The sequence below is a fragment of the Coregonus lavaretus genome (assembly GCF_964263955.1).
Source record: "Coregonus lavaretus genome assembly, chromosome: 7".
Lineage (NCBI taxonomy): Eukaryota > Metazoa > Chordata > Actinopteri > Salmoniformes > Salmonidae > Coregonus > Coregonus lavaretus.
Genome location: NC_139994.1, coordinates 29,362,843 through 29,383,051, shown reverse-complemented (window position 1 = coordinate 29,383,051; position 20,209 = coordinate 29,362,843). Strand labels below are relative to the sequence as shown.

Genomic DNA, 20,209 nt, shown 5'->3' with positions numbered 1-20,209 from the left:
ACAACACAGCATTACTCTCTTAGAAAAAAGGCTTCCAAAAAGGTTATTTGGCTGTCGTCTTTTTGATTACATTTGTATATTTTAGTCATTTAGCATAAGATCTTATCCATAGTCCAGGGTCCTACATGGAACCCAAAAAGGTTATTCAAAGGGGTTCTCCTATGGGCAGTGGTGTAAAGTACTTACGTAAAAATACTTCAAAGTACTACTTAAGGAGTTTTTTGGGGTTATCTGTACTTTACTTTACTATTTATGTTTTTGACAACTTTTACTTTTACTTCACTACATTCCTAAAGAAAATTATGTAATTTTTACTCCAAACATTTTCCCTGACACCCAAATGTACTCGTTACATTTTGAATGCTTAGCAGGACAGGAAAATGGTCCAATTCACGCACTTATCAAGAGAACACCTGGTCATCCCTACTGCCTCTGATCTGGCGGACTCACTAAACACAAATGCATCATTTGTAAATTATGTCTGAGCGTTGGAGTGTGCCCCAGGATATCTGTACATTTTTAAAGAATGGAAATGGTGCCATCTACTTTGCTTAAAATAAGGAATTTGAAATTATTTTTACTTTTACTTTTGATACTTATGTATATTTAGAACCAAATACTTTTAGACTTTTACTCAAGAAGTATTTTACTGGGAGACTTTAACTTTTATTGAGTAACTTTCTATTAAGGTATCTATACTTTTACTGAAGTATCACACTTGGGTACTTTTTCCACCAATGCCTACGAGGACAGCCGAATAACCATTTTAGGTTCTAGATATCACCTTTTTTTCTAAGAGTGTATAGTGGTAATGTATGCAGATAGTCTGATGCAGATGTTGCCAGATTAAATAAAAATACACAAACATTACATCTGTGATTCTGCTATCTTTGTCAGATTGCTATTTTACATAAAGACCATAACAACATAGATGGATTGATATTTCAATGATTATTCTCTAAAGCAGGGTTCCCCAAGTTTTCTGAGCAAAAAAAATAATAATAAAAAAAAATAAAGAATATATATATACTACCAGTCAAAAGTTTGGACACAGCTACTCATTCAAGGTTTTTTTACATTGTAGAATAATAGTGAAGACATCAAAACTATGAAATAACATATATGGAATCATGTAGTAACCAAAAAAGTGTTAAACATATCAAAATATATTTTATATTTGAGATTCTTCAAATAGCCACCCTTTGCCTTGATGACAGCTTTGCACACTCTTTTTTGCATTCTCTCAACCAGCTTCATGAGGTAGTCACCTGGAATGCATTTCAATTAACAAGTGTGCCTTGTTAAAAGTTCATTTGTGGAATTTCTTTCCTTCTTAATGCGTTTGAGCCAATCAATTGTGTTGTGACAAGGTAGGGGTGGTATACAGAAGATAGCCCTATTTGGTAAAATACCAAGTCCATATTATGTCAAGAACAGCTCAAATAAGCAAAGCGAAATGACAGTCCATCATTACTTTAAGACATGACGGTCAGTCAATACGGAACATTTCAAGAACTTTGAAAGTTTCTTCAAGTGCATTTGCAAAATCCATCAAGCGCTATGATGAAACTGGCTCTCATGAGGACCACCACAGGAATGGAAGACCTGGAGTCAGCTCTGCTGCAGAGGATAAGTTCATTAGAGTTACCAGCCTCAGAAATTGCAGCCCAAATAAATGCTTCAGAGTTCAAGTCACAGACACATCTCAACATCAACTGTTCAGAGGGGACTGTGTGAATCAGAAATTGATGCTCGAATTGCTGCAAAGAAACCACTACTAAAGGACACCAATAAGAAGAAGAGACCTGCTTGGGTCAAAAACACGAGCAATGGACATTAAACCGGTGGAAATGTGTCCTTTGGTCTGGAGTCCAAATTGGAGATTTTTGGTTCCAACTGCTGTGTCTTTGTGAGACGCGATGTGGGTGAACGGATGATCTCCGCATGTGTAGTTCCCACCGTAAAAAATAGAGGAGGAGGTGTTATTGTGTGGGGGTGTTTTGCTGGTGACACTGATTTATTTAGAATTCAAGGCACACTTAACCAGCATGGCTACCACAGCATTCTGCAGCGATACGCCATCCCATCTGGTTTGGGCTCAACAGGACAATGACCCAACACACCTCCAGGCTGTGTAAGGGCTATTTTACCAAGAAGGAGAGTGATTGAGTGCTGCATCAGATAACCTGGCCTCCACAATCCCCCGACCTCAACCCAATTGAGATGGTTTGTGATGAGTCGGACGGCAGAGTGAAGGAAAAGCAGCCAACAAGTGCTAAGCGTATGTGGGAACTCCTTCAAGACTGTTGCAAAAGCATTCCAGGTGAAGCTGGTTGAGAGAATGCCAAGAGTGTGCAAAGCTGTCATCAAGGCAAAGGTTGGCTATTTGAAGAATCTCAAATATAAAATATATTTAGATATGTTTAACACTTTTTTGGTTACTACATGATTCCATATGTGTTATTTCATAGTTTTGATGTCTTCACTATTATTCTACAATGTAGAAAATAGTAAAAATAAAGAAAAACCCTTGAATGAGTAGGTGTGTCCAAACTTTTGACTGGTACTGTATATACTTTTTGGTTTCGTTGTAGGACATAAAAGACTGTAAAAACACCAGGAAATCAGCTCCAAGTGATTTTCATTTAAGAAATCTGTTCCTAAGTATTCCCACGCATAATAGAGAGACACGTGATTGTAAACAAATGTCAGCAAGGTTTGAAAATATTTTTTTTTTGCAAACATTATACTGTATCTGTTTGGGCTTCTTGTGGTGAATTTGCAGTCTACACATGATTTGTAATTGTGTTCCAGCCCCCCGACAATCCGCTCAAGAACAAATCGGCCCGCGGCTGAATCTAGTTGATGATTCTTGCTCTAAAGTATCCAAAAATCAATCGTGGAAACGAGACAGACATCAGAGGTGCGTTCAGTTCGCTTGAACGTTTGCTATGTTGCTGAACGGTTTTATACTGAACAACACATTTCCCCAAAACGTCCTTGAACAGAGTTTGAGGTATGTTTGCTCCCGTTTGGTGGGTGTGGCGAGGTGTGGCTTGAAGCAATGTGTGACGTATTTAAAGGGCAGTGGTCATGCTGACAGCGTTCCCCAACTCACAACCCAACCCCTCCCTGTTTTTAAACTAGGTCGTTCAGTACAGCACCGTTTATGTTCAATTGAATGATCCAGAATGTAAAAACGTACTGAACGCAGCCCAGACCAGTACACTAAACCATCCGTATAGCATGATGATGATGATGAGTGTGATGATGCGGAAGATTGTGATTATGAAGTTTGTGACAATGATAAAGATTGTGACGATGATATGATGATGACAATGATGACGATGATAGGACGACGATCGTGTGGATGATTGTGATTGTGATGATGCAAAATATTGTGATGATGATGCTAAAGATTGTTGTGACGATGTTGATGATGACGATGATGATCGTCATCGTTGATGATAATGGTCTGTTTACGAAGTCCACATAGTCCAATGTATACAGTGGGGAGAACAAGTATTTGATACACTGCCGATTTTGCAGGTATTCCTACTTACAAAGCATGTAGAGGTCTGTAATTTTTATCATAGGTACACTTCAACCACGAGAGACGGAATCTAAAACAAAAATCCAGAAAATCACATTGTATGATTTTTAAGTAATTCATTTGCATTCTATTGCATGACATAAGTATTTGATCACCTACCAACCAGTAACATTTCCGGCTCTCACAGACCTGTTCGTTTTTCTTTAAGAAGCCCTCCTGTTCTCCACTCATTACCTGTATTAACTGCACCTGTTTGAACTCGTTACCTGTATAAAAGACACCTGTCCACACACTCAATCAAACAGACTCCAACCTCTCCACAATGGCCAAGACCAGAGAGCTGTGCAAGGACATCAGGGATACAATTGTAGACCTGCACAAGGCTGGGATGGGCTACAGGACAATAGGCAAGAAGCTTGGTGAGAAGGCAACAACTGTTGGCGCAATTATTAGAAAATTGAAGAAATTCAAGATGACGGTCAATCACCCTCTGTCTGGGGCTCCATTCAAGATCTCACCTCGTGGGGCATCAATGATCATGAGGAAGGTGAGGGATCAGCCCAGAACTACACGACAGGACCTGGTCAATGACCTGAAGAGAGCTGGGACCACAGTTTCAAAGAAAACCAATAGTAACACACTACGCCGTCATGGATTAAAATCCTGCAACGCACGCAAGGTCCCCCTGCTCAAGCCAGCGCATGTCCAGGCCCGTCTGAAGTTTGCCAATGACCATCTGGATGATCCAGAGGAGGAATGGGAGAAGGTCATGTGGTCTGATGAGACAAAAATATAGCTTTTTGGTCTAAACTCCACTCGCCGTGTTTGGAGGAAGAAGATGGATGAGTACAACCCCAAGAACACCATCCCAACCGTGAAGCATGGAGGTGGAAACATCATTCTTTGGGGATGCTTTTCTGCAAAGGGGTCAGGACGACTGCACCGTATTGAGGGGAGGATGGATGGGGCCATGTATCGCGAGATCTTGGCCAACAATCTCCTTCCCTCAGTAAGAGCATTGAAGATGGGTCGTGGTTGGGTCTTCCAGCATGACAACGACCCAAAACACACAGCCAGAGAAACTAAGGAGTGGCTCCGTAAGAAGCATCTCAAGGTCCTGGAGTGGCCTAGCCAGTCTCCAGACCTGAACCCAATAGAAAATCTTTGGAGGGAGCTGAAAGTCTGTATTGCCCAGCGACAGCCCCGAAACCTGAAGGATCTGGAGAAGGTCTGTATGGAGGAGTGGGCCAAAATCCCTGCTGCAGTGTGTGCAAACCTGGTCAAGACCTACAGGAAACGTATGATCTCTGTATTTGCAAACAAAGGTTTCTGTACCAAATATTAAGTTCTGCTTTTCTGATGTATCAAATACTTATGTCATGCAATAAAATGCTGGGCCAATTGTGCGCCGCCCCCATGGGTCTCCCGGTCGCGGGACAGAGCCTCCATCATTTCTACATGTTAACACACATAATATATTTTATGCAATGTCTATGTAATGTCTTAATATGTCCTTATTTTTCTATTGCCCATTCTTAACAAGTAAAGTACAAACAACATTAAACAATGAAATTGGGAGAAGCTCCTTCCCTCAGTAAGAGCATTGAAGATGGGTCGTGGCTGGGTCTTCCAGCATGACAATGACCCGAAACACACAGCCAGGGCAACTAAGGAGTGACTCCGTTACAAGCATCTCAAGGTCCTGGAGTGGCCTAGCCAGTCTCCAGACCTGAACCCAATAGAAAATCTTTGGATGGAGCTGAAAGTCCGTATTGCCCTGAAAACTGAAGGATCTGGAGAAGGTCTGTATGGAGGAGTGGGCCAAAATCCCTGCTGCAGTGTGTGCAAACCTGGTCAAGACCTACAGGAAACGTATGATCTCTGTAATTGCAAACAAAGGTTTCTGTACCAAATATTAAGTTCTGCTTTTCTGATGTATCAAATATTTATGTCATGCAATAAAATGCAAATTAATTACTTAAAAATCATACAATGTGATTTTCTGGATTTTTGTTTTAGATTCCGTCTCTCACAGTTGAAGTGTACCTATGATAAAAATTACAGACCTCTACACGCTTTGTAAGTAGGAAAACCTGCAAAATCGGCAGTGTATCAAATACTTGTTCTCCCCACTGTATACAATATGTAATCTCAAACTTTGCTGACTATATGGATTCCATTGTCTAAACCTATTGCCATGTAATATGAAATGTTTCTACATAAAGGAGATTACATCAAGAACAGTGATTTCTGACAAATATTACTGTAGATTGTTGCCCCTTAATTACTCCTTCCGATACTAATCCAAGTGATTTGTCTTGCTCTATAGGTGGTTGGACAGACGTTACGAGCGTGGGATTAAACAGATTTACCTAGTACAGGGAGATTAACACAGATTAATGAGGATTACGGGTCAACTGTGAGATAGATTGAGAGATTGGACTAATCATTAAATCAAATCATAATCTTCCTAAGAAAGCCAGGAAGAACTGAATGTTTCCTGAGAAAAAGAAAGAAGACAGGAGAAAAGGATTAGTGGTTGTATAAAACGTGGTAAAATTGAAGCGTTTATCTTCCAGGACACAACTGTATACCTGTAAACACATGCCAAATCCATGTCATGATACTGGAAACATGGGATGTAGCATACGGACGAAACATTTAAAATGTAAGAGAAATTAATTTATTATATATTTTCTTCCCAAATCTAAAGCTGAAAAGCTGTTTGTCTGATTGCCTCAGTTCAATGACTGCTTTGATTTGCAAATTAATCATCACAAGTCATTATTGAGGGACCACATCTGGATCAGCGTGTAAAGGGTGGAGGAATATCGAAAGGGCTAGTTGAAGAAGAGAGTGACAGAGGCTAGCCCTCATCCAATCCATCGGTCTCGGCCAGTAAATCCTCTAAATTCATTTTACTCTGCTCCATTTCCCCCCGACCCCGTGTTGTTGTTGTTGTTGTTTCTTCTTCTTCTTCTTCTTCTTCTTCTTCTTCTTCTTCTTCTTCTTCTTCTTCTTCTTCTTCTTCTTCTTCTTCTTCTTCTTCTTCTTCTTCTTCTTCTTCTTCTTCTTCTTCTTCTTCTTCTTCTTCTTCTTCTTCTTCTTCTTCTTCTTCTTCTTCTTCTTCTTCTTCTTCTTCTTCTTCTTCTTCTTCACTCCCATTTCTCTACATCGCTCCATTCCATTTCCCTCATTCTGCCTTGTCATTGAGTCTGCCCACAGTTGCCTCCTCATCATTGTCACTGCCCTCACTCTAGCTGATCTCTCGTCAGTCCTCTGTCATCCCTGTACCCATCCTCTAACCAGCCCCATCACCCTGTTTCACCATCATTCGTCTCAAACTCCTCTTGAGACACCCTATCTCTCGCTTCTTCTTTCCCCCGACCTGTCTCCCACCTCTCTGTCTGTCCATCGGAGGGCCACTATTTCTCCTAGAAGTGGCCTTCGCCCCACACCCATAAGCCACCATGCTGGAGAACATGTCACGATGCAAACGCTCCCTGCTCTCCCTATCCCTGACCTCGCTGGCCCTGGCACTGTCCATCCTGGCATTCTGTACCTCGTACTGGTGCGAGGGGACCCACAAGGTTGCCAAGCCCCTCTGCCTCTCCCCGGTCAAGTTGAAGAACTGCGGGCAGAACAACAGCCAGCCATACACCACAGGTAGGGAAATTATTCACCTATTCATCTGTGCAAGAACGAATGTGGAGCTCGGTACCTAAATAATGATTTGTTTCCCTCGCTCTGTACTTGTGGACTCAACCATGTTGAACCAACACCTGAACATGAATCCTGACACTGATAATTCTTGCTGTTTAGATTTGTCAGGGGAACCCTAAACCCCTTGACATAAAGTCCACCTTTCCCTTTTTTGCAATCCTTCTCTGAACAATCTACTGTATATCAACAGAAAGCACACAGAGCTCTGTTGACATAGTCTAATGTATGTCATCTCAAACTTTGTTGAATATTGTTGTCTAAGCCTATTGCCATGTAATATGCAATTTTCTACATAAGGGAGATTGTCAAAAACAGAGATTTCAGACAGATTTTGCTGTAGATTGTTGCCCATTCATTCCATTGACACGAGGGGGCGGTTTATGGACTCATGGGGACTTTTGACCTCTGTCCCTGAAGAATATTAAATTATGGTCTTGTTATGCCTTTGAAGAACATGGTTGAAAGATGTGTGTTTCTGGAGTTTATTGTAGAAAAACATTACAGTAATACGGTATGTAGACTAGAAGCATATATATCTTGCCTAAAACTGTCCAACCGTTCCTGTCCCAATTACCCTCTTACCCTCTCTTTTCCTCAGAGAGTCCCACTCTGGACCCTAAGAAGCCGTCAAACAACATCACCTTGTCGGAAAAGGAAGAGCAGGCGAGGCTTCAGAAAAAGGCCCTTGCCAATGCAGTGCACTACATCTGGGAGACAGGCGAGGATAAGTACATGCTACGCTACTTCCACACAGGTTTCTGGTTGTCCTGCGAGGCACACAACGAGGGTGAGTATTGGGTAACAAGGCCGAAACATTGGGTCTTTATCCAGGCCATTGTTTGAATAAGCTTGAACTTTATAGAAAGGGGGGTTAAGTAGCCTTCATCCCAAGAACCTAATGATGCTTGGTTCTTGTACTGTAAGATCCAATCTCCTCAATGAATGTACTTGCTATGACTGTGATATGTGATATGTGGTTGTCTCACCTAGCTATAATGAATGAATGCACTAAGTAAGTCGCTCTGGATAAGAGCATCTCCTAAATGACTAAAATGTAAATGTAAATGAATCCCTAGCCTTAGCTAGTAATTGCTTGACACAGAGAACTTAATTGGAACAGTGAATAAAACAGGAGACAGCTCTTGTTTTAGGCTGTTGATCTACAGAACCTTGATTGAGTCCAATCTTACAATAGAGTCGGACCTAGGACTTTGCCTTGTGGAACCCCAATAATGACTGGACACTAGTAATTAGAATGCACTATAATGTCGATACATATATCAGCAATTGCCATTGTGTCTTTGAATGTGGCTGTTTTGCTGTTCCACTGTCAATCTATCTCTGCAAGACTGGTTGCTTTAACACCGTACGCATCCACTGATCTGGGATAGTCCCTAATCAACCGAGGCTATTTAGAAGTAAATTATCACAAGCGGGTGCACTGTTAATAATTTAATCATCTTTAATGTTGACAATGTATACTCAAGAGTCAGTGAAGGCAAACTCAAAGGAATTTCTTCCAATGTCGCCTTAGGACTAATTTGCTAAATCACTGTAGAGAGGGGAGAGTTAGAGCTCTTGTCTTGAGCCTAGATAGAGAACATCTGGTGGATTTCTCCCTCTTCTCAATGTGGCTTATTCTACTTTAGAAAGTGTCCCCTTCCGATTGCCCATGCCAATTTTAAGATCTCACAACAGACACTCAAGGGATCTAAAATTAAATCAGTATGTAAATCTTCTTGACAAGGCCCTAAAAGATACAGTACATGTGAATATACTGACTTAAGTTTTATTTGTTGCTAATCACATTATATTTGTCTTACAGAGGAGAAGTGCCGGAGCTTCATTGAATTGACTCCAGGGGAGACACAAGGTTTGTGCTCATTGAAAGTACATATAGGTGATGCTAATACGTCACCATTAAATTGCGGGTCGTCAAGTCAAATAAGCACTGTATGCCAACTTTTTCTCTCTCTACCTCTCTCCAATCTTAATTGTCCCATTTTCTCTCTTTCTATCGCTCTCTTCCTCAATCTATCGCTCTCTCTCTCTGACAGGGGTGCTATGGCTGTCAGTAGTATCAGAGTTTGCGTACATAGGCCTTTTGGCCATGGGCTTTCTCCTCATGTGGGTGGAGGTGCTGTGTCTCTGTGCCCGTAAGGAGATGTACGCTCTCAAGATCAATGCCTTTGCCGCTATATGCACTGTCCTTTCAGGTGAGACAGCCATGACTAACAGAACTTTCTCTTATCACCAATGTTAACAAGGTAAAGCATTGATTATTCGATGTTGGTCAAATAAATAAGGAGATTGTCCGCAAATAAATCACCCTTTCTCACTCTTCCTCCCCCTCTCTCTCACAGGTCTGATGGGGATGGTGGCTCATATGATGTACACCACAGTGTTCCAGATGACTGTGAGCATTGGGCCAAAAGATTGGAGACCACAGACCTGGGACTACGGCTGGTCATTTGTGTAAGTATCCCTTTAGGCATAGTTCACCCAAATTACAAAATTGCTTATTTGTTCCCTTACCCTGAAAGCAGTCTTTGGAAATGGAGATACTACAATCCATGATTTGGTTTGTTTACCTAGGCACTGTCTCCAACCGTTAACTTAAGCATTTTCTAACCACAATCCAATGGAAAACAGTGGAGTCTGGAATTATTGGATCCCTTTATAAAGATGAGCAAAAAACCCTGTATAAAATTAATAATACAATACTGAGCTATATTGTATGCACATTTTTTTTTTTTTAGAATTGTATTATTTTAAACAAATACAATTTCTCAGAGAAAGAGATTGTGTTTATCAACTAGTACAAATCTCAAAAAGATAGGGGTCAAAATGATTGGATCCCATGTTTTCAATACTCCAGCATCCTCTCCTTGCAAGGATAATGACACTGAGAATTGTTCTAAAATGTTTTATGAGATTGGAGAACACATTGGGAAAGATCTTAGACCATTCCGCAATACAGAATCTTTCCAATTCCTTGATATCCTTAGTCTGTGCTTATGGACTGCCTTCTTCAATTCAAACCACAGGTTTTCAATGGGATTCAAATCCAGAGACAGAGATGGCCATTGCAAAATGTTGATGTTGTGGTCAATTAACAATTTCTTTGTGGATTTTGATGTGTGCGTGGCCAAAGACCTCTATGTTGGTGTCATTTGACCATTGCACCAGTTCCAATCCAAGTGCTAATGCCATATAGCAAACTCCAGGCGGTGTTATGGTCAGATGACATGAAAATAGAGCTCTTTGGCCATGCACACCAACGGTGGGTTTGGCCTTCGAAAGAACAATGCCTATGCAGAAAATACCTAATCCCTACTGTATAATAAGTATCAGGACATTTTAGCCAAAAACCTGGTTGCCTCTGCCAGGAGGCTGAAACTTGGCAACAAGTGAATCTTCCAGCAAGACAATAATCCTAAACACACGTCAAAATCCACAAATAAATAGTTAATTGATCACAAAATCAATATTTTGCAATGGCCATCTCAGTCTCAGGACTTGAACCCCATCGAAAACCAGTGGTTTGAATTGAAGAGGGCAGTCCATAAGAGCAGACTAAGGATGTCAAGGATCTGGAAATATTTTGTATGGAGGAATGGTTTAAGATCCCTCCCAATGTGTTCTCTAATTTCATAAAACATTTTAGAGAAAGACTCAGGGACCTTATCCTCGCAAGGAGAGGGTGCTGGAGTATTGAAAACAGGGGATCCAATAATTGTCTTTTTGAGATTTTTTTGTATTACTGGTTAAACAAAATCTATTTTTTTCAATTGTATTAGTATAAAATAATATAATACAAAAAAAAATGGAGCATACAATATAGCACAGTATTTGTATTGTTTATTTTATACAGAGTTTTTTGCTCATCTTTATCAAGGGATCCATTAATTCCAGACCCCACTGTATGTACCCGATATCAGCATTGTTTAAAACTTCTAGGCCATATTTACAGCCTATTCATAACCAATGATTACCATCCTTTCTCTCTCTTACCCCCAGTCTGGCCTGGATCTCCTTCAGCTGCTGCATGGCGGCGGCTGTCTTCACCCTCAACTCCTACACCAAGACACTGATAAAGATGAAGCACCGCGCCCGCGTTCGTCTGGAGGAGGCCCGGGCGGCCATCCATGCACCCTCGTACGACGAGGTGTTGCAGGCGGTCGGGGGCGTCTGCTCAGTCAGCAGCCTGCTCCAGCACTGCCAGCAGGGGGCGTTGATCGACCCCACGTGTGAGGGAAGGTGGCCGCCGGTGGGCCCCGGCCCAGGGGTTCCAGACCACAGAGGGCTGGTGATGATGGCTGGTGGCTGTGGGACAGAGGGGTGCGAGGACTGCGAGAGGGAGATGGATGAGATTGAGGAAGCCCTGGTTAGGGAAGAGAGGGGGGAGATGGAGGGAGAGGACTGTGAGAGGTTCTGAGGGAAGGGAGGAGGAGGGGTTAAAAATAGGTTCTAGCCCTCTGAAACGTATTTTTGTCTTTAATTTTGTACATGTTTTGGATTGAACTGTGAAATGGACTGTGCTTGATTTCAGTCATTGCAGTGATGATTATTTCAGTACCTCAACCCCTGAATTAAATCTGAGTAGATAAAGCTCTGTAAAACCACACACAGAGAGTGACATGGATTGTCTGGGTAGAGATCAATAGAGACAATCGCTAAGAAATGCCTGGCATTGGCCACATTTAACATATATATTATATATCATTTTTATTCTATTGTATTGATGGTAGCCCGGTTATTACTATCCTGATATTGATAGTAACTGTGGTGACATTGTGAATAAAAGTGGTTAAAAAAGTGAAACTGTCTCATTTACATTTTACATTTACGTCATTTAGCAGACGCTCTTATCCAGAGCGACTTACAAATTGGTGCATTCACCTTATAGCCAGTGGGATAACCACTTTACAATATGTTATTTTTTTTTATTATTTTTTTTATTTCTTTGGGGTGGGGTAAGGGGGGGTAGAAGGATTACTTTATCCTATCACAGGTATTCCTTAAAGAGGTGGGGTTTCAAGTGTCTCAGGAAGGTGGTGAGTGACTCAGCTGTCCTGGCGTCGTGAGGGAGCTTGTTCCACCATTGGGGTGCCAGAGCAGCGAACAGTTTTGACTGGGCTGAGCGGGAACTGTGCTTCCGCAGAGGTAGGGGGGCCAGCAGGCCAGAGGTGGATGAACGCAATGCCCTCGTTTGGGTGTAGGGACTGATCAGAGCCTGAAGGTACGGAGGTGCCGTTCCCCTCACAGCTCCGTAGGCAAGCACCATGGTCTTGTAACAGATGCGAGCTTCAACTGGAAGCCAGTGGAGTGTGCGGAGGAGCGGGGTGACGTGAGAGAACTTGGGAAGGTTGAACACCAGACGGGCTGCGGCATTCTGGATGAGTTGTAGGGGTTTAATGGCACAGGCAGGGAGCCCAGCCAACACCGAGTTGCAGTAATCCAGACGGGAGATGACAAGTGCCTGGATTAGGACTTGTGCCGCTTCCTGTGTAAGGCAGGGTCGTACTCTCCGAATGTTGTAGAGCATGAACCTACAGGATCGGGTCACCGCCTTGATGTTAGCGGAGAACGACAGGGTGTTGTCCAGGGTCACGCCAAGGCTCTTTGCACTCTGGGAGGAGGACACAACAGAGTTGTCAACCGTGATGGCGAGATCATGGAACGGGCAGTCCTTCCCCGGGAGGAAGAGCAGCTCCGTCTTGCCGAGGTTCAGCTTGAGGTGGTGATCCATCATCCACACTGATATGTCTGCCAGACATGCAGAGATGCGATTCGCCACCTGGTTATCAGAAGGGGGAAAGGAGAAGATTAGTTGTGTGTCGTCTGCGTAGCAATGATAGGAGAGGCCATGTGAGGATATGACAGAGCCAAGTCACTTGGTGTATAGCGAGAATAGGAGAGGGCCTAGAACTGAGCCCTGGGGGACACCAGTGGTGAGAGCACGTGGTGCAGAGACAGATTCTCGCCACGCCACTTGGTAGGAGCGACCGGTCAGGTAGGACGCAATCCAAGAGTGAGCCGCGCCGGAGATGCCCAATTCGGAGAGGGTGGAGAGGAGGATCTGATGGTTCACAGTATCAAAGGCAGCAGACAGGTCTAGAAGGACAAGAGCAGAGGAGAGAGAGTTAGCTTTAGCAGTGCGGAGAGCCTCCGTGACACCGAGAAGAGCAATCTCAGTTGAATGACCAGTCTTGAAACCTGACTGGTTTGGATCAAGAAGGTCATTCTGAGAGAGATAGCAAGAGAGTTGGCTAAAGACGGCACGCTCAAGAGTTTTGGAGAGAAAAGAAAGAAGGGATACTGGTCTGTAGTTGTTGACATCAGTGTTGGTTTTTTGAGAAGGGGTGCAACTCTCGCTCTCTTGAAGACGGAAGGGACATAGCCAGCGGTCAAGGATGAGTTGATGAGCGAGGTGAGGTAAGGGAGAAGGTCACCGGAGATGGTCTGGAGAAGAGAGGAGGGGATAGGGTCAAGCGGGCAGGTTGTTGGGCGGCCGGCCGTCACAAATCGCAAGATTTCATCTGGAGAGAGAGGGGAAAAAGAAGTCAGAGCATAGGGTAGGGCAGTGTGAGCAGGACCAGCAGTGTCATTTGACTTAACAAACGAGGATCAGATGTCGTCAACCTTCTTTTCAAAGTGGTTGACGAAGTCATCCACAGAGAGGGAGGAGGGGGGGGAGGGGGAGGAGGATTCAGCAGGGAGGAGAAGGTGGCAAAGAGCTTCCTAGTGTTAGAGGCAGATGCTTGGAATTTAGAGTGGTAGAAAGTGGCTTTAGTAGCAGAAACAGATGAAGAAAATGTAGAGAGGAGGGAGTGAAAAGATGCCAGGTCCGCAGGGAGTCTAGTTTTCCTCCATTTCCGCTCGGCTGCCCGGAGCCCTGTTCTGTGAGCTCGCAATGAGTCGTCAAGCCACGGAGCAGGAGGGGAGGACCGAGTCTGCCGGGAGGATAGGGGACATAGAGAGTCAAAGGATGCAGAAAGGGAGGAGAGGAGGGTTGAGGAGGCAGAATCAGGAGATTGGAGGGAGAAGAATTGAGCAGAGGGAAGAGATGATAGGATGGAAGAGGAGAGAGTAGCGGCAGAGAGAGAGCGAAGGTTGCGACGGCGCATTACCATCTGAGTAGGGGCAGAGTGAGTAGTGTTGAAGGAGAGCGAGAAAGAAAAGGATACAAAGTAGTGGTCGGAGACTTGGAGGGGAGTTGCAGTGAGATTAGTAGAAGAACAGCATCTAGTAAAGATGAGGTCAAGCGTATTGCCTGCCTTTTGAGTAGGGGGGGACGGTGAGAGGGTGAGGTCAAAAGAGGAGAGGAGTGGAAAGGAGGCAGAGAGAAATTCTAAGAAATTCTAAGTAACCCAATTCTAAGTAACTCATGTCAGTTACTTAGAATTGGGATTTTCTCTCAGTCTCTGTTATCATGTCATGTCAGTTCTAATTAAACTGGACGAATCCTGGGCATTGTCTGTTGGGACAACTGTCTCATTATCACCGGTTGATGTCCAGAAATAGATGATGAAATTATCTTGTAGTTAAACGGAGAGTGATGCAAATATTACATAAAAATACAGGGAGCTTTGGAGGTTAACATTTACATTTACGTCATTTAGCAGACGCTCTTATCCAGAGCGACTTACAGGAGCAATTAGGGTTAAGTGCCTTGCTTAAGGGCACATCGACAGATTTTTCACCTAGTCGGCTCGGGGATTAGAACCAGCGACCTTTCGGTTACTGGCACAACGCTCTTACCCACTAAGCTACCTGCCACCCCCCAGATGCTTTCAAATGCTGGACAGAAGATTATGTCAATAATCTCCCCAGTCAGAGGAACAAGGGCAAAGAGCAAGGGAGAGAGAGAGGGGGAGGAGCTAGGGAAGGATGGGATTGATGGGTGTGACCGTCATCTCTATAAGTCTGTAGGGTTATTCAGATGTACACTATATATACAAAAGTATGTGGACACCCCTTCAAATGAGTGGATTCGGCTATTTCAGTCACACCCATTGCTGACAGGTGTATAAAATCGAGCACTCAGCCATGCAATCTCCATAGAGGCAGTAGAACGGCCTTACTGAAGAGCTCAGTGACTTTCAACGTGGCACCTTCATAGGATGCCACCTTTCAAACAAGTCAGTTCGACACATTTCTGCCCAGCTAGAGCTTCCCCGGTTAACTGTAAGTGCTGTTATTGTGAAGTGGAAACATCTAGGCTCACCAACGGCTCAGCAGCGAAGTGGTAGGCCACACAAGCTCACAGAACGGGACCGCCGAATGCTGAAGCGCGTAGCACGTACAAAATCATCTGTCCTCGGTTGCAACACTCACTACCGAGCTCCAAACTTCCTCTGGCAGCAACGTCAGCACAATAACTGTTTGTCGGGAGCTTCATGAAATTAGTTTCCATGGCCGAGCAGCCACACACAAGCCTAAGATCACCATGCGCAATGCCAAGCGTCGTCTGGAGTGGTGTAAAGCTCGCTGCCATTTGACTCTGGAGCAGTGGAAACGTGTTCTCTGAAGTGATGAATCACGCTTCACAATCTGGCAGTCCGACGGACAAATCTGGGTTTGGCAGATGCCAGGAGAACGCTACCTGCCCCAATGCATAGTGTCAACCGTAAAGTTTGGTGGAGGAGGAATAATGGTCTGGGGTTGTTTTTCATGGTTCGGGCTAGGCCACTTCGTTCCAGTGAAGGGAAATCTTAACGCTACAGCATACAATGACGTTCTAGACGATTCTGTGCTTCCAACTTTGTGGCAACAGTTTGGGGAAGGCCCTTTCCTGTTTCAGCATGACAATGCCCCAGTGCACAAAGCGAGGTCCATACAGAAATGGTTTGTCGAGATCAGTGTGGAAGAACTTGACTGGCCTGCACAGAGCCCTGACCTCTCCTATTTGGCATATCTTCAATTTAAGCCTACTAGAAAGTGTGTGCCCTCAGGCCTGGAGGGAAGCAAAAGTTATTCCCCTACCTAAGAATAGTAAAGCCCCCTTAACTGGCTCAAATAGCTGTCCAATCAGCCTGTTACCAACCCATAGTAAACCTTTTGAAAAAATTGTGTTTGACCAGATAAAATGCTATTTTACAGTAAGCAATGTGATTTTCTGGATTTTTTTTCTCATTTTGTCTGTCATAGTTGACGTGTACCTATGATGAAAATTACAGGCCTCTCTCATCTTTTTAAGTGGGAGAACTTGTACAATTGGTGGCTGACTAAATACTTTTTTTCCCCACTGTATATATATATATATATATATATATATATATATATATATATATATATATATACATACATACACATACATACATATAAATACATATACATACATATATATACACATATCCTTTTAAAAAATATATTCCTCTTTATTACTTTCCAACCCCACCACCCCTTCCCCAATTGGAGTAAACTAGTGAACAACAATGCTTAGGCCTCTACTTCCAGCTTATACATACTATTTACATTTTATGGACACAGTCAATTTTACAATAATTATATTTTGTTTGTTTTTACTCCTGAACTTCCTCTACCCTCAACCTCTCCGATCATTTTCATGATGTCCATCCGGTTTGCTTCTATATGCCATATCTTTCCAACTGTGCTCCCTCACAAAAGCTCTCAACCTATAAACTATATACTTATTATGGACACAGTATGCTCTACGTTAGTTATCCTGTTGTTGTTAGTTGTTATTAGTCCCATCCTTCAACTCCATTCAACACCTCCCATCTATCTCTTAACACCATCCATATTGGATTTCTATTTGCCATATATTTTTTAACTGCACTGTGATGTTTCACAAAACTTCTGAACCCTTCTATTCTTATTGTTTCTACAGATTGTACATTTTTAAAAAAAAATTGTTGGCTAAAAGTATTATTATATTATTGATCGATTGACAATGACTTTTCAGATCACCCAGTAGTGCTATCTGTAGGGTTAGCTCCAGGTACATTTTGCAGTCCTTCAGCCATTCCTGGACCTGTGTCCAAAAACAAGCAACAAATGGACAGTACCAAAACAAATGATCTAATGATTCTGTCTCTTCGCAGCAAAATCTGCAGAGCTGGGAAGATTGTATCCCCCATATAAATAACATTCTATTGGTAGCAAGAATTTTGTATAATAATTTAAATTGAAAAATTCTAAGTTTTGAATCCGGCGTCGTTTTGCATATCAGTTCATAAACACTATGCCATGGAATCGGTACGTCAAAAATCTCTTCCCAACTATTTTGCAATCTATATGGGATGGCTGTCAATCCTTTGGTCCTTAAATTAAACTGGTATACTTTTTTATTTATCACAATTTTCTTTAACCAATTATGTTCTTTAATTTCAGGGCCAACAGACAAGCTCCTTACTTTTCCCCCTTTCACTTTCCTCTTCCATTTTTGCGGTAATGCTGCAATTATTTGGTTGTAATTTTGGGTAGAGCAGACATTTCCATATGTTTTTATTAGCTGCATGTGTGACATAACTCCACCAGTCCTACCTATGATATCATTTACAAAGATTATACCTTTTTTAAACATTGTTTAAAAAAATAATGTTTTTTTATCAAGTAGTATATTTGAGTTTAACCACAATATTTGTTGCATTATTTGTTCTGTCGTTTCTGGAGTATTAAATTGAAATTGCAACCAACTTTCTATGGCTTGTTTTAGAAATAGTGATATTTGGGAGATGATTTCCCTTTCAAATAACTGAAAGTGAGAGGTTGTAATCTGAATAAAGGGGAAAAGGCCATTCTTGAACATTGGGTGAGACAATCTTACTAATTTGCTAGAGAACCAGTTCGGATTTAAGTATAACTTCTGTATGACTGAAGCTTTAGTGATAGGTCTAATGCTTTAATATTTAATAATTTCTGGTAAACTACATGGTAATGTAACATTTTAATTTTTTTTGTGATCCAATATGTAATATAGTACATTTATCCTCTATGAGACTGTGGAGGGATTCAAGTTGTGGATTTAAAAGAACACATGAATCATCAGCGTACAATGACACCTTTGTTTTTAAGCCCTGGATTTCTAATCCCTTGATATTATTGTTGGATCTGATTTTAATAGCTAACATTTCAATGGTCATAATAAATAGATATGCCGATAGTGGACAACCTTGTTTCACTCCTCTTGACAGTTTAAAACTTTCTGAGAAATAGCCATTATTTACTATTTTACACCTATTTTATAAGAGATTCTCCAAAATTGAAATGCTCCAGGCATTTATATATAAACTCCAGTCGTACTTTATCAAATGCCTTTTCAAAGTCTGCTATGAATAGCAGGCCTGGTTTTCCAGATTTTTCAGTGTTCTATTGTTTCCAGTACTTGCCTTATATTATCTCCAATGTATCGTCCATGTAAAAAACCTGTCTGATTAGAATGAATAATGTCCGACAATACCTTTTTAATTCTATGCGCTATACATTTTGCTAGAATTTTTGCATCACAACACGGAAGTGTAAGGGGCCTCCAATTTTTTTAATGGACTGGATCTTTATGTTTTACACTTGTATCCTGTTTCAGTAATAATGAACTCAGACCTTCTTCTTGAGCGTTTGATAATCTACCATTTACATAGGAGTGGTTAAAACATGATAATAACGGTCCTCTGAGTATATCAAAAAAGGTTTGGTATACCTCGACTGGTATGCCATCCAACCCTGGAGTTTTCCCTGACTTAAAGTCTTTAATTGCATCCAGAAGTTCCTCCTCTGTAATTTCACCTTCACATGAGTCTTTCTGTATGGCTGTTACTTTTACATTATCAATAGAAAAAAAATCCCTACAATTAGCTTCAGTTAGAGGAGATGGAGGCGACAAAAACATATGCTTAAAGTACTTTGCTTCCTCCTTCAAACTATAATTTGGTGAATCATGGGTGACTCCGTCATTTGTAACCAGTTTCAGTAAATTATTTTTGGTAGCATTTCTATGTTGAAGATTAAAAAACGAAACCCCTCTTAACAGCTCTCAAAACTCTTCAGCCTTTCTCAAAACATTCTGAAGCTAAATATCAAGTCCAAGTGATATAGATTTATTTTGTGGATTTTATATATTTTTTCTTCAAACAATACAACCCAAAACATGCACATACAAAAGACAACATACAGACGCACACAAACATCAACAACATCTGTTTTCACTCCTATCTCCAGTGCCTGCACTACTCTCCGACACGTCCTCAAATTGCACCATTTTGTTCCACTCTGTTGCCTAGGCTCTTTCAATATTTAGTTAATGAAGCATATGATTTTTCCATTGTCTTAACAATGGAGGATTGGTTGATTTCCAGTTTGAGTATATGTTTTTTCAAGATAATTGATAAGAAGAGCATCGTCCAACCCATCGGTTACATTGTTATACTTCTGACAGACAACTTTCAAAATGTGTGCAATACCAGTATACATTATACACTGAGTGTACAAAACATTATGAACACCTGCTCTTTCCATGACATAGACTGACTAGGTGAATCCAGGTGAAAGCTATGATCCCTTATTGATGTCACTTGTTAAATCCACTTCAATTAGTGTAGATGAAGGGGAGGAGACAGGTTAAAGAAGGATTTTTAAGCCTTGAGACAACTGAGACATGGATTGTGTATGCGTGCCATTCAGAGGGTGAAGGGGCAAGACAAAAGATTTAAGTGCCTTTGAACGGGATATGGTAGTAGGTGCCAGGCGCACCGGTTGTGTCAAGAACTGCAACGCTGCTGGGTTTTTCAAGTTCAACAGTTTCTGTGTGTATCAAGAATGGTCCACCACCCAAAGGCCATCCAGCCAACTTGACACAACTGTGGGAAGCATTGGAGTCAACATGGGCCAGCATCCCTGTGGAACACTTTCAACACCTTGTATAGTCCATACCCTGACGAATTGAGGCTGTTCTGAAGGCAAAAGGGGGGG

General features: G+C 42.0%; 1 protein-coding gene across 1 annotated transcript; it reads left to right on the top strand.

The window, feature by feature from the left end:
• Positions 1 to 7,023: 7,023 nt before the first annotated feature.
• Positions 7,024 to 11,714, top strand: LOC311132494 (germ cell-specific gene 1-like protein; the record flags this gene model as incomplete). Its single annotated transcript, XM_084165776.1, has 6 exons — positions 7,024 to 7,219; positions 7,875 to 8,063; positions 9,102 to 9,149; positions 9,334 to 9,492; positions 9,640 to 9,751; positions 11,297 to 11,714. 6 exons carry the CDS (start codon positions 7,024 to 7,026, stop codon positions 11,712 to 11,714), a joined length of 1,122 nt encoding a protein of 373 aa, XP_084021902.1.
• Positions 11,715 to 20,209: the final 8,495 nt, after the last annotated feature.